We start from the raw sequence: 23,941 nt of genomic DNA on the forward strand, positions 1-23,941 counted from the left end.
CCAGTTCCACTAAACATTCCTGTCTCCTCTAAACTTCTTAGATGATTTCATTTCATGAAATCCAAAGCAGTAAAATATATTAATTAATTACTTCAGGCTCAAACATCAAACACGTAAGCCGCTTAATGAATTAAAACTGTCAGACACATGTAGAGTGATTTAAAATACTACAAAGTTAATGTGCCATATTTACAAAATTATACATCAAACCAAATGTGAAAGTCTCCTTGAAGAAATCTTTGTTAACATATTGTACGCGCTATATTTATTAGGGATTGAACAATCAGTGTGTCCATTCACGTTAAAACATTATGAATCACGCTTCCTTTGTCTCCCTCCCACCAGCCGTCGCTGCCTACCAAAGACGGTAAAACATGTCACGAGCGCAGGCTGAGAATGGCATTAAAACCTGTCTGTAGTGCAGCGCTGACTCACTCATTTGATCTTTGTGGTGAGAAAAAAGAAGCTGCGGTGAATCCCAGCTGAAAAGGAAATGTGCAGGAAAATAGAGAGATGACAGACTGGGCTGTTCGGCTGTGGGCAACAACAAAACTGCAGCAGTTTGTACCAGTAATGCAGATTTCATTATACTCAACATGTGTTGGTTTAAACTGTTTAGTTTCAGGTAACAGTTTTAAAAAAAAGCAGTATTTTTAAATTTTGTGGAAATCTGCATAATTCAAAAGTCTGGAATCATTTGGTGAATGAAGTCTGTCATCCTTTCTTTTTTTATAGCCAGTCTCAGTCAGAGAGTCTGAGGTCTGCTGCTTTTCTCTTACATTAAAGAAACCTTTCAATTGATTAAATAATTGTAAAGCTTTTAGTTCCAAGGCAGCACTTTTCTTTATGTGCTTAATATGTACTTAAAGGATGTTAGCCGTGGTGGTTGGCTGACCTTTCACCAGAAAATATTTTGATTTAAGATTACTAAATGCCTCTGAGGTTAAGGTCAGATGACTTATTTATGGAAACTCCAGAAAACCTGAATCTCCCCTCCAAGTTCTTTCTTCAGAAGTCAAACAATCGGTAGTCGATTTGAAACTACACATCTGGATCTCAGCTTTCCTTTCACTGCCGTTAATCAAATCTTTTCTTCTGGACTTTCACGTCACCTCATCCCTCCATCTCCTGTTTTTCCTCTGCTGTCATTGGATCTGCAGCACTGCGCTGTGATGCAGGCAGAGCGTCATGTCTTCCCACGTGGAAATGTCATCTTAATCAGATGTTCCCACTCAGAGAAAGAGCGTCATCAAATGCTCGGGATCGGAGGATTTTTGTAAATGAACATGAGCTTTTGTGTCCACCTGGCGATTCACCTGCTGAATACTTCAAACTTACATTGGTTTCATATAAATCATGCATCTAAGACACTTATGTGAATTTCTTTCTTTTTTTTTCTTTGTTTTTCACTTCTTCTAACAGTAATGTCACCTCTTCCCCTCCACTCACCCTGTCACTAATGAATCCAGTCATTATTTTACTTCAAACTCCCCCCCCCCACCCACACCCACACACACAAAGACTTGCAATCATGCGCTTTGGTTTTTTTAGCAGAGGGGAAGTACTCCTTCTAACTCATAAAAACAAGTAGATTTACTTAAAGTTTGCATCTATTAAGACTGAACAAGCAGCTCATTACAGGTGGAGAAGATCGAGTGAAGGGTTGGGCAGGAATGGGTTTAAACGTTCTCCTTTCAAAACTAAACTTCAAAATGAGCTAATTTCTCTGTAATTTCCTGTGGATCTCTCCTGTTAGTGCGCTCCCTTTATCCTGTCCTCTCACAAACACTGATTTCACAGATCTGACTGGCACCTGCACGTCGGGCTTTTCCATCTAAAGGACTTTGCTGTCCACACACATACGAAGGAAGACAGAAATGTTTTTTCTTTCTCTTTTTAAATGGGAATGTGGCAGAAACTTCCAACATATCCCTGCAGCATCCTGATGCATTTATTAGATTTTTTTTTAAACAGAAAGTTGGCATGAGGATGAATTTAGAAGGAGATCGAGACAAAAGCGAATCCAATCACGCGAGACCTGTTTGTTCTCTCTCTGCGTCACTTTTTTTTTTCTCAGGTTTTAAAATAAAACGGAGCCCGGGCTGTGGGAGGAATTAACGCCGAAATATTAAATAAACTGCGCTCGTGCTGCTGCAGAGAAACGGGCTGATTTGCGCTAAACCGCCGACGATTGCGCTGGTTTTCGTTCCTGCCGTTGGCGAATTTTAAAAGCGCAAATGCAGCCGCGCGGTGCTGCTCAGGTAAAGTTTCCGAGATACCGTTAATAACCAACACGCACGTGCGCCATCACATTACACCCACCCCTGGAGCACGTGCCCATGTTCCCAAAACACGAGACAAATAAAAAAACGAAAAGAAAAAAATATGTAGTATATCAACATTCGGCGCCAGCAGCCTTTTTATGCTCGAAGACAAATATGATATCTAGATATGATATTTGATCTTCAGCAGGTTTTGACATCATCAGGTTTGAAGTGCAGACAGGTGACACGTGCACGGCCGCGCGGACGCTTGGTAGAAGCTCTCTGACCGGCACGTTTTGGCACTGGTACCTTCACCTTCACCCCCAGATTCTAATTTGCGACCTCGGCTCTTCTGCTCATCCTTAATTCAGGAGTGACGCAGATGAATTGGCAGACCGCACGAGCGGCGCTGTACGTGTGCGCGCGCCGAGGCTGCTGTGCAGCCCAGCACAGAGGGGCCGACTTGATGAGTATTGAATGTTTTGTACATATGAAAAGCTTTTTGGGGGGTAAACAGAGAAGTGCGAGTGCGCTGCGTTCGTTCATTTCAGGCGATATTTCACCGCCGATTTGCGCCCATTGCCTTATAAGGAAAGACCGCCGTGCCTGCCTGCAATAGGCCCAGCGCAGCAGCCTGCGGGAACTCTGCACTTTAACCCTTTCGCTGCTGAATTTTATTTAGTCCTGCCGTCTGAAACAATGCGGCCGGGGCTGCAGTGACATTTTTACGCTTTTGTTTTCGAATAGATGTTTATGAAATGACTTCCTCCCTCAGACTCTGATTAAATGTAAAGAATAATACTGAACACAGAGCTGCGTGTGCCAACAGCGGGAAAGAACAGCACATGTTATTTGTAACCTCCCTCTGTGTCCGTCTAATTATATCAAAATCCTCAACCTTCCCTCAGGTGCAAATAAGCGCAACCATTTCTAGCACAAACCGTCGGCTTTGGTGCTGCAGGTCCGTGTGCCCCCCTCAGCTTCAGGCCCGAGCTGGTTCAGGCTGTCCACAGGCTGTCCGTGCCAATAATGGAACCGGCTGGTGCCTGTCTTGTCGGGGCTCAGTCAGAAATAACCCCTCCGGAGTTAAAACCGGGGGCTAGAGTAAGAGGATGACCTACATCGGCTGCCACTCAACCAGGAGCTATCTTCTAACAACGCGAAAATCCAGCAGAAAATCCCCGCGACACGCTGCCATGCGAAATGTCATCTCTTTGTGTGACCTTGACTCAGGGAGGATATGGAAATCTATTCATTGTAATGCGCATAGCAGCGCAGGGGCTCTGTTCGCAATTTAACTTTACACAGGGTCACGATTCATGCCGCATTATCATCGCGTTATCCACACTACAGGGCTTCGGATGGGAATGTGTTTTTCCCGTTTCACTGGCATTTGCCGTAATAGAGAAGGCCTTGTTATGTTGGCGGTGATAAATCAATGTCAGACGGGCTCTGGCCTTGACTTTGGTTGGGCCTGTTGTGTATTTTCAGGTGGATGGTTTCCATTTTGAGGCTCTTTTGGACATACAATCTCAGGTTAACCACCTCATCGTGTGGCCCTCATAAAACACATTTTGGATAGCGCTTTAGGTGCTATTAAGTGCGAAGGCGCAAAGATAAAAAATATCTCGTATAAACTCGGACTGTTGATTTGCTGTGACTGCAAATACAACATTAATTGCAAGGCCTTGCCCAGCTGCCGAATTCAGGCTGGTGAGCAGCACATTCGGGCCATCACGTTTCAGGATAAAACACTCACCATTCATAGCAGTCTCTTCCAGTTAGATCTGGCTTCGCGTTCAGCGACAAGGGAGGAGGTGAGGCGTTCAGGCTCTTGTTTTGGCTCGTAACCTTTACAACCTCAGTCACGTTGTGTGGTGCACTTGTTTTTCTGATAGGCGTGTCACCCTCACGTTAGTTCTTAAGTCACAAACAGTCTAATTTGATCTCACGCGGGCCAATAAAAGGGTGGGATAATAACCCACTTTTGTTTCAGTATAAAGAGACTATTGCTCACAAACAGATAATAATCAGGCTACACCTTAAAAATAAGTGGAATGTCAACAGTGCATCTTCTGACAGGTGTATCACAGAGGCTCTGCAAAAACGCGAAACCTTCATACATAGAGTTTTATATGTATATATGTATTTAAAAAATCACAGCATTTCACTATTCATGGTTCCAGCAGTTTATCAAAATATAAGAAAAAAATGTTGTAATAATATAAACGTTTATTTATTTAGTTAGAAAGCAAATCAAAGATGGTAAAGACATCACTGTATTTCTCTCACTTGGATGTAAAGCCATCCTATATGGTAGTTTGTACCGTGTCTGCTCCCCAGAGCCACATATTGAACACCCTTGCTTTAGGTAGCAAGCAAGTAAGATATTATTATCTGTCAAGGTAATTTTCCGCCCAAACAAACAGAAGAGCAAGTGATTTCACACACTGGCATCTCCCCACAGTCAGACATGAAGGACTTAATGATATTACAAGCTTAGACACACTCATGTAGGCAAAATTAGTGTCATATTTTTGTTTTTCTACAACAAAAAAAAGTAAACGCCATTCATGTCTGGTTGGTGTTATTATCCTGGCTCAATAAACTAGCCCACAACAAAATTTCAGCTACCAGTTTTTGCTTTGGTTTCCATCCCTCCCCAAATTTCTCAAAAACATCCTCTACATCAGCCACTTGCAGCTTTTTTCATGTTGTTTACGCGCCGTTGAAGTCGTGATTACACTTTTTCCGACAGTCTCCGAATGCAGCACGGGAACAACCCCCGCCCCCAATAACCTCCCCCTCATGTAACGTCACACCAACGGCTATTTGCATGAAGTGTTTTCTGGCTGCAGCTCGAGCTCGGCTGCAGAGCGAGATCCTCTGAGGGGGAAAGCGAGGGAAGCGGTGCAGTGAAAATAGGAGGAGGGGGGAGTCTTGTGTTTCACATCAGAGGAGCAGCGAGGAAAAACGGGCTGAAAGCAAGGATAAGGTGTCCGATAACAAAAGCAGAGAGGGGGGGAAAGCAGAAGAGCGGCTTCTCTTGTATCGGAAAATGGAGCTACCCGCCGCGGGAGAGCACGTCTTTGCGGTGGAGAGCATCGAGAAGAAGCGCAGCAGAAAGGTTTGTCACAAGAGCACCGAAGGACATTTTTGAACACATGCACTTGGAAAGGAGGCTGATTTTTCTTTTTCACTTCTGCTTTCAGCAGAGCATATGTTGTTTTATTGTTACTATTATTGTTATTCGATATTTTAAGATGACTGTGCAGCGCAGAGTAAAGTAACGTTACGCTCATTATCCCGTTTCTCCTCCTTCACAGGGGCGGGTTGAGTATTTGGTCAAGTGGCGGGGATGGTCTCCAAGGTGAGTGCACTTGATAACAGAAATACACTCAACGAGGACGCCACATCCAAAACAGAAAGTGTGCGCAAGTGTAAATGTCTGCATTTTTCTGTGCGTGGGCGCGCGTACGGGGGGTTGCGCGTTCTTGCTCTGGGCGCTCGGCGCGTTTATTGGCCCCGATGATGGATGTGCTTTTCCAATGTATGCAATCCCCAGTGTGCCAATTAGAGGAAGACATGTCTATAATTGAACACTATGTTTAAGAAATGCCACGTATAGAGATTTGTGTGGAGGCCGGGCCGTTGTTTCCTCCCCCTATTACCGTGCGTAAAAGTTAGCCATGATTTATTACACGTGTATCCACAGGGAGGACAAGCGTCTCAGCATGTTGTTTACATGCACGCCCACAATTATGACTCCAGGGAAATTTTATAAGTAATAGATTGAATTAGGTCCTGTCACCTGGGTATCTTCAGCCAATGCCTGTTATGGTGAGCCGTTTTTGACTGGCCAGCGTGCACTCACTGCTCTCTGTCTCTCCTCTGTGGACAGATACAACACATGGGAACCAGAGGAGAACATCCTGGACCCAAGACTACTTGATGCGTTTCAAGACAGGTACGTTGATAAAACATGATAGAACAGGTTTTAATCCACTGTATCTTACATTTCCAGTTTTTGTCACAGCACATAAAATATCTGTCACCCATCCCCAGAGAGTAAAGCAGGTTCTCCCTGTAAGTTTTAGAAGTGTAGAGAGTTTGGTTAACAGAAAAGCCTTAATGTTTGTCTTTAGATTAAACCCTGTGTCACCAGAGTTGGGTCAGGGTTAAGCTCAGGTTAGGGTTATCAGATCAAACTGAACCACTTTGTTGCGCATCTACTTTTTGTTACCTGATAGTTATTTGAGTGTCGGCATCATGTTATCCTGCTAAAGTGCTACCTGCTGTCCTGCCATCCAGTCACCAGATGACCAGTGTCATTTTCCACAGCATGACTGTATAAGTGAATGATGATTGCCCAAAGGTTGTTTGATCCATTTACTTTTTTGCAGGTTAGATTTTATTCCCCTGGATTTTCTGATCTGCACCATTTTTAAGAACACAAATACAGAGGACACGAGACACATACCACCAGCTTTCAGAGATGAATTACACTTAGTATTCAACTAAAAGATCTCCATTAAAAATCAATGAAGTCTAGTACTAGGATCAGTCCACATCTACGAGACAGAGCTATGATGTCACTTTATACTTCTTTAGTAGTATAGGTGTACTGCTTATTTAAAGTATCTGTATCTTTCACATTGCTTAAATTGCTTATGGATTTGCATTTATACAGTTTCTGGTGCTATAAATCCAGCTTGCCTGCACACATGTTAAAGTCAGACTTTCTGATGGCACAAAGAAACCTCAGCAGACAAATGTGAAAATAATTTAGTCACATTCTGCACATTACATCATTGTGCATGGTAGAGTTTAAATATCTGTCTGAAGGAACATGAAGCAAAGTGTATTTTGGAGTCGAGGGGAAGTTTACATTATGGTTCACATCTTTAAGTAATCGACTCATGATGTGATGACGGTGCAAAAGCAAAGCAAGATTGAAGGAACTACATAGTATCTTAGTAAACGTATATATCAGAAAAATTAAAATATTACCCTTTAACGTTGGCTACCTTGGTGACTTTAGCTGTTTGGCTAAATACTAAATACTCTGCTGAGTGGCTGACCAGGCTGCTCCATGTGAAGGGCGGTGTAATTGAATTTCCTAAATGCATGCTGTGTTAAACTGTCACTGGCTTCTCTCTCAGTCTCCTTCAGCTTTTGCCTACAGCAACCTTTCAGGCGCAGGTCACACGTTAAAGCAAAACATCGACTTCACTCTACGGCTGTTTTCGCAATTATCTCTCGCTTGCTCCAAAGAGGAGGGATTTTATTGAAACTAATTGCGTGCCTCTCGGGGGAGCCAAATCGTCTGAATGCCAGGCTATGAAAATACACTGAGTTGTCATTGTAATTAGATGTGAGGGGGGGAGGGTGGGGGAGGAATCTGACATCACTCCTGTCTGCGGTATTGAATTACTGTCTTGGAGGGACTTGGATAGAGACTGAGGAAAGTCAGAGAGGGGTTGGCCCTTATCTTCCACCGTGGATAGAGTTTGTTTACTGGATTCTGAGTGTTAGTATAAACTGACTGTTTAGCTTTTGTAGCAGCTGAGGATAAATGTACATTTGATCCTGTTTAAACAAAGGTGAGGACAGGTAAATATATGATAAACAAATAAAAGTGTATGCTCACCTTACATCAGGAAGTGTAACACATGCTCAGCGTTTTCTAATAGAGCATGAGGAGAACACCCATGACGTCGTGTTGCCATGCAACTGCAACTCATCTCTGTGTCATGGTTCACTGATTGGCTGCTGTCTTCCTCTCCCACAGGGAACGTCAAGAGCAGATGATGGGGTATCGCAAGAGAGGACCCAAGCCAAAACATCTTCTGGTCCAGGTAAGAAAAAAAAATATAACGAGGAAACAGGACTTCAGTTTTTCTGTTTTTTATTAACCAGAACACCAGAAAGGCAGCAGCTCAAATAGCATTGTTTACACACAGCACATTCACACACTGAAATATAATTCAAAACATGATTCTAAATACTAATCTTGATTATCAGTAATGATGAATGATGCTTAAGTTTCATTTTTATTTGTACTTCCCTCTCTAAGGTCAGGAAATTTCAGAAAGTATTAAAGAAAATGTGAAGTATGTCACATTTCATCATGTGAAAATGATGAAACATGCCATGAAAGTTGTGATACTAAAAAAAAAAAAAGTTTTCGTCTCTAACATGGCTAAAGCTTTTGGTACCATTAAAGCCTACATTACCCAAAATGCAACTCAAAGCTCCTTATGTTAGACCCTGCCTGTTAAACATTTGGGCTTCGCACTCAAATTTTGTGGCTTTCAAGTTGTGATTATGAAAGCCATGCTAGATGAAGATGTTCCAAATAAATATGTGGTTAATATGTTTTTCTATTTTGTTTTTGTTCTTGTTGTTATTTATACATGAATAAAAGCATCTTCGTATAATATGCATAATTTCATGTCTTTAACCCACTTCACATTATCTTTTTAACGTAAAACTCATGGGACACAGCAGATTAATATTGGCCACAGACATCTGTAAATGTATTTGGGTATCAGTCAACAAGGCTGATAAGAGATGTTACAGATATTTGGCTGATATATCAGTATTCCCTATTTTAAACTGAGAGGACCCATCATGGTTTACTCCACAGGGTTTTGTTTTACCTGTATGATGAGATAACCAAGCTTCATTTGTAAAAATCTAGGTGTTGGCTTACTTACGGAGTGAAAATTTGAATGAGTGAGGGACGTTATCTTCATTAAATTCTATAGGAATCTGTTTCCTGACCTAACAGTTGCAGTTAGGTGACTGCGATTGTACATTTAATGCATCAATCACTGGCCCAAAGGGCTAAGGGATCCCCTCGGAGGCATGTTTTTGTTCCTCTCAGGAGGGTGTTGGTGGTAACACATGGGATAAAGTCAATGCCGGGACACAAAGCAGCCAGTGACATTCCTCCAAGCTGAGGTCACAGCCACGGGAGACACTTTGAAATGTCACTGTGATGGCCGTGCTGGTGGCTCAGAGAGCTGCGAGGGATCTGTGGGAGGGCTGTGTCAACATGGACCCAAGGCCCCTGAAATAAACCTTGTGCTCGTTTGGAGCCCCGTCACACATTCCAAGCACAGTGTCTTCATTGCAGCTCGTGGGCCCCATGAAAGCTTTTTTTTGTACCCGAGCAAAGACACATGTATAGAAACTGGAGACTCTTAATCATTAATCAAATTCCCAGCTCAGAGGGATGCCCTTTATTTTACATGCTCATTAAAACAACACAAATCATTTGATTCTTTATCGATGGGGCTTGGGCGTTTTTAATAATGCTGATTACTGTGTTTGCTCGCAGGTGCCTTCCTTTGCCAGGAGGTCCAGTATCCTGGCTGACCTACAAGAGGCGTCCCTGGATGAGGACAGCTGTCAGAACGCCAGCCCCATCCAGATGCTTCGTCCGCAGCCCCAGCATTACCAGCTGAACAGTAAGAAGCACCACCAGTACCAGCCGCTGTGCAGGGAGCGTGAGGCTGAGCAGCAGGCTAACGGCAAGAAGTTTTACTATCAGCTTAACAGCAAGAAGCATCATCACTACCAGCCAGACATCAAGGTGCACGAGCCCATATTTGCTAAACCCAAGATAGACGTCCAAGCTCCTGAGCTGGCTAACAAAGAGTATAACCTTCCTCCGGTGCTGCAGCAAAAGTGGGTTCGGGACAAGGACTCGGGCTGTCTGACCAAAGTGAAGGATATCACCATGGAGCTGAAGAAGCTTCCGGCAAACTTCAACGGACACAAAGAGCAAGAGAAGCCAAAACCTAAGGAGGACGCTTTACCACAGCCCAACGGTGTCAGCAGCAGCAAACTAAAGATCGTGAAGAACAAAAACAAGAATGGCCGGATTGTTATTGTCATGAGCAAGTACATGGAAAACGGGATGCAAGCAGCCAAAGTGAAAAACGGCGAGTGTGATGCTGCTGAAAAGCCACCGCAAGGCACCGACAACGGTGCAGAAAAGCACCTGGAAAAGATGAAGCTCGTCAAAAAGCTCGGCCTCATCAATGGATTTGCTAAAAGCCCCGTAAACAAAGCAACATCTCTCAGTTCTGGATTTAATGGAAATTGCCCCAAAGAAAAGGAACCGTCCCTGAAAGCGGAGCTAACTGTGACGGGACAGGATAAACATGTTGAGGTCAGGGGTCAGGGCCAGCTTCCAGAGGATCAGCCTTTGCAATTGACAACCAAGCCTAATCTGCTCTCCCGGCCTTTGAACAAGGGAGTCCCCTCATCACAGGACAAAAGAGAAGGCCAAGGTGGGTTTCAAGGGCTAAAGCGACACCTCTCTGACACAGATGGTGAGGAACGTGAGGGTAGTAAAAGGTTTTTGAGCTCCAGGAGCATAAGCGCTCCCAACACAGCATCATCACCTGTCCAAAGCATCAACATCGACCAAAATGGACACCACAGTCACCCCGGGCTGCAGGATTGTGGGTATGTGGACCAAGTGGAGCCCATTGACTTGAGTATTGTCAAGTCGAGGCCTAAAGCTGCAGTTCCCACGGCAGCCCAGCCTGAAACACACACACAGCCTGAGGCGCTAACACACACAGAGGAGGAAAGACAAACAGAGGCTGACACACAAACAGAAACTCAGCTTGAAACACAACAACCTGCAGAAGAGGAGAATGCCGAGTCGCTGTCCGTTTCTAACCATGAACAGAAAAAGGAGGACACATTTCCCTCCTTCAAACCTTTCCTTGGGAATATAGTCATCACGGACATTACCACAAACTGCCTCACAGTTACGTTCAAGGAATACATAGCAGCGTAACAATCTGGGTACCAGCTGTGCATCTGTATAAATGTACATGACATATATTTGTATTTTTGGATGCTTGAATGTACAAATGGACCCTTGATGTTGTTTTCATTTTGTATATTGGTAGTTCAGATAACAAGAGAAACTTTTTATTTGCATATTTCTTCTTATAAGCTAACGAGAAACTGTCTATTTGCATATTTCTTCTTATAATCTCAACCTGTTGTTATTTCTGGAGATTTTATAACATGCAGTATCCTCTTGAAACCTAAACTGCAAAATTAGATCGAGCAAATGAGGGGACTTTAATTAAAGATGCACTTACTCGTGTAAATAAATACGCTTCACTTTTCTATGGATGTAATTTGTTTTATACAGTCAACCGTCTACATGTCAGATAATGTCAAACAAATGTAGGCTATATGGAGAATTTTGTTAGGAAGAAAATTATATTGAATCCTGGTAAATTACACTGTGTGTGTGTGTGTGTGTGTGTGTGTGTGTGTGTGTGTGTGTGTGTGTGTGTGTGTGTGTGTGTGTGTGTGTGTGTGAACAGATGGACAGATTTAAAGGATGCGTGCTGCTTGGACAGATTATGCCATTAGGCATGCTTAAACAAGCAAATAAAGAAAAATGAAGCGCCTTTTTGTCAATAAATATGATTTGCATTGTTAAAAAGGCTTTTAAATGGAAGATTATTCAAGCTCGATGTCTGCTTCTGTTCTGTTTTTTAAGCCATGCCTCTCTGGATCTGATGCCGAGCACCAGTCGCCTGTGACTCTGATAATTTATGTTTTGCAGCAGCACACTGACTGAACGTGGCTTCTTTTTCTTTTATTTGAATGACATCAGTCACAAATCTGCTAGTTGAGCTGTCTAATCTTACAGACTAATACCACCAGCTGGGTTCTCTGGATTCAACTTTTCATGTCTCTGTTCTTTGGCACCCTGACGTGTTCAGTGAAGGCAGTGCAGTTATTATGTATGGGATCCCAGAGGCTTGTCTTGACATAGTTTGCAGTGGAGCTGCAATTAGAAGTGTGTAAAAGCACTTTTCATAATCACTTCTGATCCCCTGTGTCTCTTCCTGCGCTGCTGGAGGTGGATTGAGCTGCTCTGTGAGAACCTGGAGCACCGTGTGCTTTTGTGTGCAGAGGAAAAAATAATGGCTTCTTATGATGCATCATAATTTGCAATAATAAAATTGTTTGCAACTGAATGTGTTTGATGTGTTTATTCTCCATGCTCCTAAAGAAAAGCAGGGGAAGTCCTCATGACTGGTGCCCTTAATCACGTGATGCTACCTCGGCTTCCCTCAGAGAGCTGAATGTTTTAGCAGGAAGAGGACGGCTGCTATTGTCTTAAAAGGTTGCCTCAGAAGAAGCTAAATCTGATCTTGGCTCTGTCTGTGTGTGTGTGCGTGTGGGCTGCAGGCCACAAGGATTACAGAGCCGGGGTGTATTTTCAGATGAGCATCCTACAATCCCACAGGCTGTTTTGGACCAGCATGTGTGCCATACTGGAGCTCAAAGTCAGGCCTTTTCACTTGTATATGTGCAAATTTTTTTACTCACATAAAAAACAGCTTTTTACAGCAGTTTGCATTTTAATTCTATCCTATATCAGCAACTGAGTTTAAAGTAAAACGATCACAGGCCTGAATTATGCAACAGTAAAAGAAAGACCTTAAATATTGAATATATTGAATCGCTGAATTCTTTGACTGAAAAACAAAACGTCTGTTTTGTGCTGATATGAATGCTAAAGAAGTACTTTTGTAATTTAAAGCTCATAATTTTGACCTGAACAGCTGTTCGCGCCAGGTGTTTCTTCGATAAATCCTGCTGCCATGCTGAGAGACTCAACAGGAGGCAACCGATTCCTTCGCTTTACCTACAGGTTCAGCTTTAATGGCACGAGGCGGGGTATTATTTTCACGTTTCTTGTTTAATGCATGCATATAGTGAAGGAGCTGGTTCGTGCAGGTGAGCTCAGTCCAAAAGCTGCCCGAAACATTTTTGCCTTGCCACATGAATGCATCATCTATCCGTCTGCCGTGAGGGGAAATCCGTGTTTTCCGACAATGTGTGTGCATAAATAATCTTTAGAAAAGCGATGAAATCTGACATTCCGACGACCGCAATGACAGAGAAGGCAGCTCTCGACCATTTCCTCTGCTCCAACCCGCCAATAAAACTGCTTTCTATGCGCATTAATATGAGCGTCGACAGAGAAAATGGCTGTCCTCTCCTCCTCCGTGCGCGCTCTTCTCTCGCGTCTCTCCGAAACGCTGAGCAGCAGCTGCAGCCCGCAAATTATTACCGCGATGTTCCAGCTGAGAAGCTACAGCGGGAAATTCCCCGCAGGATCTAAGACCAAGTTACTTCCTTTCTAATGGCTGTTTGCGCTTATTCGTGTAAAGAATCAAATAAAAAATGTGACAGACACCAAACAAGTTGGTTTCTTACTGCAATCATTTAAAGAAGAATTGCACAAAATGCTGCACGGAGGATTTGCGCTGTTTCTCTTCCTGATTTCTGTCAGGTTGAGTTGATTTTGCGTGTGAGTGATGAACAGATCCAGGGCTCGTCTTACAGAAGACACGTGCTTTTTGAATTGCCAAACTTTTATTCCGAGGGGAGTCTCGAGTGGGCCTGCACTTTCTCCACACGCAGATCCGCACACATCCTTAAGTGCAGATTTTGGACTGCGCCACACATCAGCGCAGTTACAAACCTCATGACCCGTCTGCCCCTTTTAAATTTAGATCCGGTTTAAATGCCGTGAACTGGACAGAAATTTCCACGCGTGACAAAATTACTGACTGAACCCGACTGTTTGAGCTCTTTATGATGTGAACATTAGTTCCGTTTGTAAAATGGGGAAAAAACCCACCAATGAGCCTGGTACAAATATTCCTCTGAAACCCTTAAAGCTGCTCACATAAAGGAGTCTTTGTGTCGTTTTTACACAGAAAAAAAGTTGTTTGAAGGGGAAACGGGTGGGAATAGAAAGTGGAGTGTAAATTGCACATAAAAACATCAGAGTCTAATAGTTTCATTTACGCAGGCAGCCTGCTGGGATCTCTCTGCCTTTTCCAATGAACAAAGTGACTAAAGCTCCAGTCATCCAGCGGTGACTGGCAGATGAGCTCAGCCCTCATGAAGACTGTGAACTCATGAAGACTCGGGTGGTGGTTTTTTGGTTTTTTTGTTTTGTTTTTCGTGTCAACGTAACATAATTATCCACAGTGTTTTCCCTAAGTAGTGAACTGGAGCCCCGCGCCTCTGATTTCGGTCTATTCTCTGTTCTCTGATCATTTTCACCCTGCAGGCTGTACGAGCCCGGTTGGTTTGAAACCGGTTGAGCCTGCACGGAAATCAAGTTTTCATGAGACATGACGGGAATCCGCGAAAGGAATTCAGCTTAAAAATGAAGAAAACCATGAAGAATGTTGACTACCTGCCATGATACCTTATTGAACTAAATTTTTTCTTCACCTGCCCATTAGTGCGATTACCTATGAAAAAAAGAAATTAATAAAGGCTAAAAATTGGGTCTAATGTAAACGTTTAAATCCCCAGACAAGTGAAAAAAAAATGGGGTAAAGCTTTAATTGGGGCAGGATTCCTCCAATGCTTAAGCCCCACAGAACGGACTGAACTTGGTCAATGGGAAGTCTGAAATGTCTGGTTATTATTGCGCTGTTTTTCGTATTAGTCCCTTTGTGCTGAGGATTCCTGTTTTGTGCGCACACCGGGAACACGCGTCTTGCCCGGATACAAGCCAACCAATGGTGTTTTAATGGCGGCGGCACTGCTGCACTGCAGGCGCGCCGAGACCAATCGCATCCAGAGTCTGAGGTGCGCCCATCTTCTCTTTCTGTCTGCGCTCAGAAGAAAAAAAAGCCGAAGCATGGATCAGAACCTGTAGCCTGGAATAATCACCGGGCCAGCTGAGGGCTTAATCCGAGCTTTGCTTCCTTTAAGAGGTTCCGATATGTCACTCACCGCAGCGCTACAGATCCAGAGTAGTGCTTTGAAGATTAGGGCATCTTTCAAATATTTAGTTTGGGGTTGGTGTTCGACCATTCCCTTTGGGTTTCACCTCCGGGGAAAATTATCTTACATATATGGTAAATATTTCCCTCTCTGCGCGCAACACCAAATTACTGCGAGTCACTTTCCGTTCTGGCTCTTTCGGGTGATTTTGAGCCGGTTTTAATGAGTTTTATTCGAATATCCTTTCGCTCAGAAACAGAAAAGAACAGAAAAAATGTTTAAATTTGGTTTATTAGAAATTTGGGGAATTTTAATGCGTCGTGACATCTTCACTCAGCCTGTAGTCACACCTTTTTATTAGCAACAGTTTAGGAATTTAAAACTACAAATGCTCCGGATAGTTTTAAATTTCCCCGAAATTGTTGGTGCTCAGTCGATCTCTGCTCTTACTTATCCCGATGTGAGGCCTCCTCACCCCCGTGTGGTTTTCATGTTTTTGTTCCTCAGTCAGTGATCGTGGGCCTGCTGGACCCGCGCGCATGACTGAGATTTTAAACCAACCTCAGCTGTTTGTTTTATTACACTTAAAGCAATAAAGCAATAAAGGCAGCATATTGTTTACCATGTACCTACATATTTAGCTTTACATGATAGTGTTTATATTTTGAAGTGATGAAACGTGAAAAAGGAAAACGTTTTTTATTTTTCAATAAACATAAATGAGGAATTTTATTAAATTGAACACATTATGTCGGTCTAAACAAAACAAACAAACAACATTCATCACTTTGCACAACTTCAGACGAGGGACAGCTTTACTCTCTATCTATCTGCGTTTCTGTGCGTGCGTGCGTGTGTGTGCGTGTGCGTGTGTGTGTGTGTGTGTGTGGCAGAGACCTATACTGTAAAATTTAATTAGTTCTCAGAACTAAAAAAAATTATGCAAACTTGTTGCCTTAGAAAAACTAGCTTACTTAAGATGAATTAGGGCATCTTATTCGTTGAGAGTATGCGAAGTTAAATTATGGATTTCTCTCTCCCACTCACACACGCACGCACACACAGAATATATAGTTAGTGAAGGCATCATCCTCCTGCTCCTCACGGAGGTTGCAGAAGCGCTTGTTCTTGAATTTGTCTTCTCCGCATTTGTAGTTTGCACCAGGGCCTTGCCAGGCTCCTCGAGAAAATCCTTTGCTCTGGAGCTTTCCTGTGTTCCAGTGTGGGTTTGGATATATCCAGATGATAAAAGCATTTCACGCTGGGATGTCTAAGATGTTGAAACATATCACAAGTATAGCGTAGTGTTCTCATTTTGCAGCTGTGGCCATTCACCAGCTTGCCCATGTCGTCCAGCCGTCCCTCTGTGGGATTATAATCCATGATGATTTCTGGTATTTGATGCTCCTGCTCAAACACTCTCACACCCTTGTGCGGCAGATTTTTCTCCTTTTATATGTAGGACACTTAGGAGGTCTGGGCTGTCAACGCACACCTGGAAGAGCTGAAAGATTTGTGTCTGGGCCGTGTTCAGGACGGCCCACCTTTATCTGCTTCCTCTTTAGAGGCTCCGATCACAGTTTGTGTGACATAAAAACGTTATTGCATATTGCATAATTTCCCTGTAAACAGATGCAAGTTGCATTTAAATGCATTTGATGACTTAGTATCACAAGCAGCCCTGCAGAGCTTCCTGATAAATGGCACCAATGCTCGTCCCAGAGGAATTCTGTGAACTCCCGTTAGAATCCGAAACCCCAGCAAGGAGTGTATGTGAGTGGATTTGGGCCATCTCTCTCATCCCTCACTAAAAACGCTTCTTCCCTCTAAATCAATGTACCTCAGAATGATTGAATGACGTCATCAGCCAGGAAAAGTTAAAAGGCAGACTGGATATCCAGCACTTGAGTAAATGACATCGGTGCCGGCTGCATTTTTACACTGTCAGCTCTGCGGGGTGTTTCTTTCTTTGGTGCCGGGAGACCATTTTCTTCAGATCCATATTCTATCCCTTGCTGGCTGCTGATTGGCTGGTTGCTAATTGGCCGGTCCCGCGGTGTGCTGCTGAGCAGGGGTCCTGGGGCAGACTCGTTTTGGAAGGGGCTAGAGGTCAGTTTCCTTCTCTTCTTCAAGCTCACCACCGCCAGAGTTTGAATGGATAGATGTAATGTTACGTTTCTGAAAGATTTTCTCGATGATTATCTTTTCAATCTGTCTTCGAAAATCATATCTCTCTTGTGGTTACCCTAGCGTTACATAAATGACTCCTAAAAGAATATTTGGGAGTGGTGCTCAAGGACGAAAAAAATAAAATAAAAATAATTGGAGATAGAAAAAATAAAAGTATATGAAAGAATTTAAAAGTTGAGTTTCTTACATCAGTTTTGTGCTTGAACATATTTAACAGTAAATGATCACAGTTAAGTTTAACCTGACCTCCTGCTAGACGTAATAGATTTAGATGATGAGTCATGAATCTGAGGCATTGTTGAAAACTTTTAATTTATTTAAAAATATTCCAACCCAAGAGGAATTAAATGCATAATTAATAACCACATAACCCCTTTGATTGTATGGCCAGCTTTTTTTGTACTTACTTACTCATTCGCTTCCCTTTATCGCCGCTGTTCTTGTGTTGGAATTCATTTCATCTCATTTTTAACTGACGAAGAAAGATCAGCCAGTGTCAGCAAAGATGTTCAAATGATTCAGCCGAGACTAACCGCTCTTTATGCTGACTCAGCCGTTACCGTCCGCGCTAAACAGACACATCAAGCAAATAAACGTTTGTTAAACAGATCTGTTCATATAAATAAATTATATATATATATATATATATATATATATATAAACGTAGTTATTCTTACTATTTCAACCTAATAAAATCGAATCTAAAAAATGAGCATGTAAAAAATTATAAATATAAAAACAGTCTAATGCATAATAATAATAATAATAATAATAATAATAATAATAATAATAATAATGTTTTAAAATTCTTTTCTATTTTACATATTTTTATCATTACACTGATACCAAAGTAAATGCATAAATAATCGAATTTATTTAATTTGGGTTTTTTTTGCGGGTAACATAAATGTGGCACTGTATGGAAAAACAGGGATCTGATTTATGAGCGGAAGGGCGCCTCACTCTGAGAAAGGAAAAGTGAAAACTGGGGTTTAACTTTGACCTTTTTGTTTGATGTGCGTTAAAAACGAGGGGCCTCGCAGGAGCTCATCCACAATTTCCGATTATCTGGGCTGAGAAATCTCATTATCGGGAAAAATTAAACAATAACTCAAAGCTGGTTGTGTTTCATAATTCAAAGAAACAAATCACAACCCCCCGTTTCATCGAAGAGACCAATCAGATGCCTTTAAACCTCACACAGCGAGAAGCTTCCCCAGATCTCTTCCTGGGAAAATTCGTCTTATTACTGCTTATCTTTGGGCCATGACAGCTGTTTTCCTAACGTTTGATGAATCAGTGTCACTGAAAGGTTCAGTTTAATCGCTGAGATCCAATGGACTGTCCTCTTACCAAACCACACATTTATTTTATAACATTAAGGGCGTGTATTTGATTTAAATGTATCACCCACTTTGCATTTATTTTAAACAACAGAGCGCCGGCGTGTGATATGCGGTAAATCAGACGGCTGGATATAATTACAATATTTTCCCTTTAAGGTGAACGCGCAGAGAATAATTAGATAAAATCACGTGAACGGACCAGGCAGATATGTAGCACTTGGCCTGACGCAGGGAGGACGTGGAGGCGATCGTTTGGTGTTTATGAACTAACAAAAAATAACCTCCGCTTCATCAGCTGATGAACGCGCTGCTGTAGCGACCAAACGCAAATGGGGGAAACTACCCACGCGCTGGCGCGTAATTCAGGCGCCCTCGTTATTTCCTACTTTCTCTCTATTTGCCTGACAACGCTGGCGTGTCCGCATAACGAGACTGCTTTGATACCGCGTGCATTTTTGCGCACATAACTTGCGCGAAATGATTCACTCGCCGCGCGGGGAAAAAAGCCACCATTTCCCCCTCCCCGAAGAATTCGCAGAGGCGCAAGCTCCTCCTCTCCACTTAGCAACCAGAGCACGTAGCAACGGTTCGACCAATAGGTGCTTGCCTAAAGGTTCCACCGACTGCGGTTCCTTAGCAACGCTGTGAAAAAACTGCGCTGACGTCCATTCTGTTCGGGAGTATTATGGTCTGTCGGGAATTCAGAGTGGCTGGGACTGGAGAAAAATATCTGCTCTGCTAGCGTTAGCGTCCACCCAGCTAACGGGAGGTAGCACTGGGGTAAACATGGAGCTTTCTGCCGTCGGAGAGAGGGTGTTCGCTGCCGAGTCTATCATCAAACGCAGAATCAGGAAGGTAGGCGGGAGATGTAACGTGCTCTTTTCTCCCAGAATGCTGAATAAGAGCACCACCACCGCACTCTCATACTACTGTTAACCCTTGCGAGCTAACCAAGTCCTGTCTGTTTGTTTCTGATGGCATGCAGGGTCGCATTGAATACCTCGTGAAATGGAAGGGGTGGTCTCCCAAGTAAGTCCCGCTACACTGAGCCTCATCATGTTTTCAGCCCGCGGCTGCCGTGCCCGCACTGTCTCTGCTGTGGCTGTCGTTAGCACGCCACAGCTAGCGAGACAGCGGGATTAAAACTGAGCACGGTGGAGATTTTTAGCTCGCAGGCTAGCGCCGTGTGTCAGTCTCCGCTCCCTCTGTCTAACTCCGCGTTTTTAATTCGCAGATACAGCACTTGGGAACCGGAGGAAAATATTCTGGACTCCCGCCTGTTCGCCGCTTTTGAACAGAGGTAAGATGTCTGTGTGGCCTTTCTGGGCAGAGCCAGTGAGTGTTCGGTAACTGTACGCTGTCTTCGGTGCACTTTGCTCCCGTGACACTCAAAATGGGTGTCTGCTTTTTCACAGGGAGCGTGAAAGGGAGCTCTACGGGCCCAAAAAGAGAGGACCAAAACCCAAGACGTTTCTGCTTAAGGTAAAGCTGGCAGCTTGGTTTATTTTTTATTGCGTGACTCTAATAAAGCCCCAACAAACCCTTCTCTCCACTTCTGTAGATTGTGGCTTCTTAATTTTTTTCTTTGAATGCATTAGTGAATGAGCAGGTTAAATATGCTAATTATGCATAATTAGGACAGCCTGCCCATGAATGGGAGTGTATTCAGTTTGTTTATTGCCTAATGGGGATGTATTGACATGCTAAAACGGGCTTTGAATACCTTAAGACAGGGGTGTCAAACAAGCGGCCCCTGGGGCCAGAAGCACATCGCAAAAGGTGTCCCATCAGGGCATCCATCAGGGGGTTTTTTTCAACTGGGGAAATTGAACTATTAATTTTGTGGTGATACCAGGCATTAGAATATATATGATAAAATTATTTCTAGGTCTTGACAAATGGGTTGACCCAGAGAGTTTGGCATGTATCTGGTTATTTCTGCTTCTCTAAATGAAGAGAAAAACCAGTTATTATGCAGCTGTTTTAATGGACTAGCTTACATAAGGACTGTTTGTTGTTGTCCTGTTAAATAAAATGTGTTTAACAAACAGCCAGGCTGTTTTTCCATCTTCTTCTTCTTCTTTTTTTACACGCTCTGGGTCTGTTGTCTCTTTATTAAATCCACTTTTAAAGCAAAAATGGAAAAAAAAAAGCTCCAGGTGGCATGTAATAAATTAGAATTCAGAAATGTTTAAGTTCTCCAATTTTGTAGATCAGTAATAAAATTTCTCACTTGAATTTTAATGTACAAATTTATTTGCCTCTAAAAATGTAGTTGTAAGAACTATAAAACTACTCTACTTTAAATGACACAAGGTGTTTTTCTTTGTTTCTTGAACACATGCCATTTATGCATTTGTTGTCCCTGTTGTGTAATTTATAAATATATTTAAAAAATATAAAACAGATAGTTTTTATACTGAAATGGATATGCGTCTGAAATAAATTATTTAATTTAAATTTTATGATTACATGTTATTTTCCAATGAGCCGAGGAAAACATCACTGCCTGATGCTTCATCTGTTCAGAGCGGCGAACCGTGAAAATTGCTTAATGAGCGGCAGTTTGTCTCGAACAAAATGCCAGAGTCTCCACTGACAGGGCTCGTTTAAAGGGGATTGGTAGAAGTTGAGTAATAAACATGGTGGCCTGAGACTAGTTATTGCTGTGAATTATTGATGTAAGATTAATATCCACTCTTTCGATAGTCAGTTTAATAGCAGTCCAATATGACAGGTGTAGGTAGAAGCAATCAATAGGCTGTTTAAATTACATTTTACAAATTAATAGAAAAAGCAGACGATAAAAGAATGAATGAATCCCTTTTAACTGATTCAGTTTGATGTTCGCTATGAAAAATGGTGTCATTTTCTTAAAATACTAATTTCAAAAATTTTCTGATAGGCTCAGGCAAAGGTGAAGTCCAAGTCCTATGACTTCAGGAGCGAAGCAGTCCGAGGAATGCGCGTCACCTACCCGACCCCAGAACCGGTTGCCACCCCCAGGGCCAGAGAGGGCCTGAGAGCTGTCGTGCCCACCATCTTCCCACCGAGTACCGTCAACCGTGGAGAAAGCGTACGCGTCCGACCGCCTGAACTGAGCCCCCGTGAGCACCAGCAGTCTTTGCTTCATACTAGTTCAGAAGACCTTATCCACATACCTAAAAAGAGAGGTCCCAAGCCTAAGCCGCGGTTTAATGATGTCTTCTCTGAGCACCATAAAAGGAGAGGAGTGGAGCAGGAGAGCCACGGCCCTCACAAACTGGCTAAGCTCCAGGGGGGTGAAGACATGAGGCTGGTCAAACTGGCCCACAGACATCCAGAGAACCACGGCCACAGCCATAAACATCATTACCACCACCATCACCACCACCATCACCACACACAGCGCTCTGGGGAGAGCTCCTACAAACAGCTGTACTCAGACCGCGGCCTGCATCCTCACAGAACAGACATGGACACTCACAGGATGAAGGACGGCTCCGGCTACCTGGTACCTGCACACTTCAAGCACCACTCCAAAATGAGTCTGAGTCGCCCCGCCGAGCTCCCACAAATGGAAAAGCCTTATTTTCTGGACAGGCCGTCCCCAACGCGGCTCGACGACGACTTGGACGAAGTGACGTGGAGGCCGTCTCTCGGCAACGTGGAGAAGGTCCTGGTGACAGACGTGACCGCCAACTTCCTGACGGTCACCATCAAGGAGAGCAGCACTTCTAAAGGCTTCTTCAAGGACAAAAGATGACTGACTGACGCTCTGTTTTCTGACTTTCAGCAGATGTACTCTGAAGTTTATAGGACATGGTGGGATTATCAAGCAAAGCAGATTTTGTATGTAATGTAAAAAGGCAAATAACATAATGTGCATATGTGTATATAGTATAAAGCTGGACATCTATTTAATGTATTGACCAAATCAAATGAAGTCCCTTTCACATTGTGCAATGGTTAACATGAGTTGCATGTTTCCTTTGCAGCGAGTGGCTACTTTCTGTACAGATCTTGTGACTTTTACTATTTTGCATTTATAACTAACAAGAATGTATTTTTTCCACGTTTCTTCCCACCTGAGCTGTGCAGCGAGGATATTTAATTCAGGTTGTGGTCTGAATAATTCTCTTTATTTGAACCGATTTGACTGAAAGGTTTCGCTTGATTTCAAATCCTGGAATAATATTTAAAAATTAACTCAAGCACTTTGAATTTAAAAGTATTAGAAAAAAAACTTTATGTTGTCTTCAAAGACCGAGTTTGCCTCGGAGTTTTCTAAAACCTAAACTAAATTAACAAATTCAACACACTCTCTAAAGTTTTCCCAAAGTTAATATAACATTTTCCATTAACATAGTTCCTATATTTTACATTTTCATAGAAAAACGATCATACAGCTTTGTTGTAACTGAAAAAAAAGAGGTTGTTGTCAAACTGCTTTTTAGACGCTTTTCAATAAATCATTTGAATTTCTCATTTCTTTGTGTTGTTTTTAAACCATCGTCAGCCCTCCGGGTTCCGCTTAGATCCATCAATTAGATCCGACAAACTACTTAACCGCCGGGCTTAGTTTTATATTCCCTACATATAATAATATCTCTCGATTTCAACGCGTTGCTTAATATTTATTTATTGAAATTTCTGCAAAGTTGCGCCACAAGTTAAAGGCCTCGGGCTCATCACCCAGCCCGGCTCGCACAGTCCTGCGGGAGGCCTACATGATTCTCCCTCCAGAGTTACAACAGCACAAATTTCTCCCCCCTTTGGTCTATAAATGTCTGTGCAAAAGTTCGTGAATCTGCTATCATTGTTTAATTTTTATATGCGCCGTGACTCTACGTGGCTGCAAGCCCGCTTAGTTTTATTATTTAAAAAAAGAAAAAGAAAACGATTGAAATGACCAAATGCAGCCAGTCATTCCAATAATTATTCCATTTTTATTCAAGGTATATTTAAAAGCAAACACATTTTTAATGTTTTGATTGATGTAATGATATTTTCTGTGTATGCGATTGCGCCAGGACAGGCCTCAGACAACAGCCTCAGAGTGCGGTAAAAAATGAGAAACGGGTAAAATGTTCCGCAGGCAGGTGCACACATTTCACAGCTCTATGCAGCGCGGCTCTGCTTTATTCATCCGCGACACATTCCTACTCATGTGGACCGATCGCGGGTTCTACGGCGTTCATACTGTACAGATTGGAGTGCTTCAATAACCACACGTGTGTGGCGTAAAATCAGGAGCGACGCGGTCAGACAGGAAAACGGGTGGGGTCATTAACAATCAATTTTATCAGTTTTTATAATAAAATAATTATAATAATAAAACATACATATGTC

General features: G+C 42.7%; 2 protein-coding genes across 2 annotated transcripts; both read left to right on the forward strand.

Annotated features, from left to right (window-relative positions):
* Positions 1-5,113: 5,113 nt before the first annotated feature.
* LOC134629531 (E3 SUMO-protein ligase CBX4-like) lies at positions 5,114-12,292 on the forward strand. The gene is made up of 5 exons (XM_063476934.1): positions 5,114-5,391; positions 5,591-5,634; positions 6,166-6,231; positions 8,056-8,122; positions 9,610-12,292. The coding sequence occupies exons 1-5, from the start codon at positions 5,323-5,325 to the stop codon at positions 11,083-11,085; spliced, it is 1,722 nt and encodes a 573-aa protein (XP_063333004.1). The 5' UTR covers positions 5,114-5,322; the 3' UTR covers positions 11,086-12,292.
* A 6,966-nt stretch (positions 12,293-19,258) lies between these two features.
* cbx8b (chromobox homolog 8b) lies at positions 19,259-23,045 on the forward strand. The gene is made up of 5 exons (XM_063475519.1): positions 19,259-19,465; positions 19,596-19,639; positions 19,845-19,910; positions 20,026-20,092; positions 21,516-23,045. The coding sequence occupies exons 1-5, from the start codon at positions 19,397-19,399 to the stop codon at positions 22,353-22,355; spliced, it is 1,086 nt and encodes a 361-aa protein (XP_063331589.1). The 5' UTR covers positions 19,259-19,396; the 3' UTR covers positions 22,356-23,045.
* Positions 23,046-23,941: the final 896 nt, after the last annotated feature.

Source organism: Pelmatolapia mariae, linkage group LG6, assembly GCF_036321145.2.
Source record: "Pelmatolapia mariae isolate MD_Pm_ZW linkage group LG6, Pm_UMD_F_2, whole genome shotgun sequence".
NCBI lineage: Eukaryota > Metazoa > Chordata > Actinopteri > Cichliformes > Cichlidae > Pelmatolapia > Pelmatolapia mariae.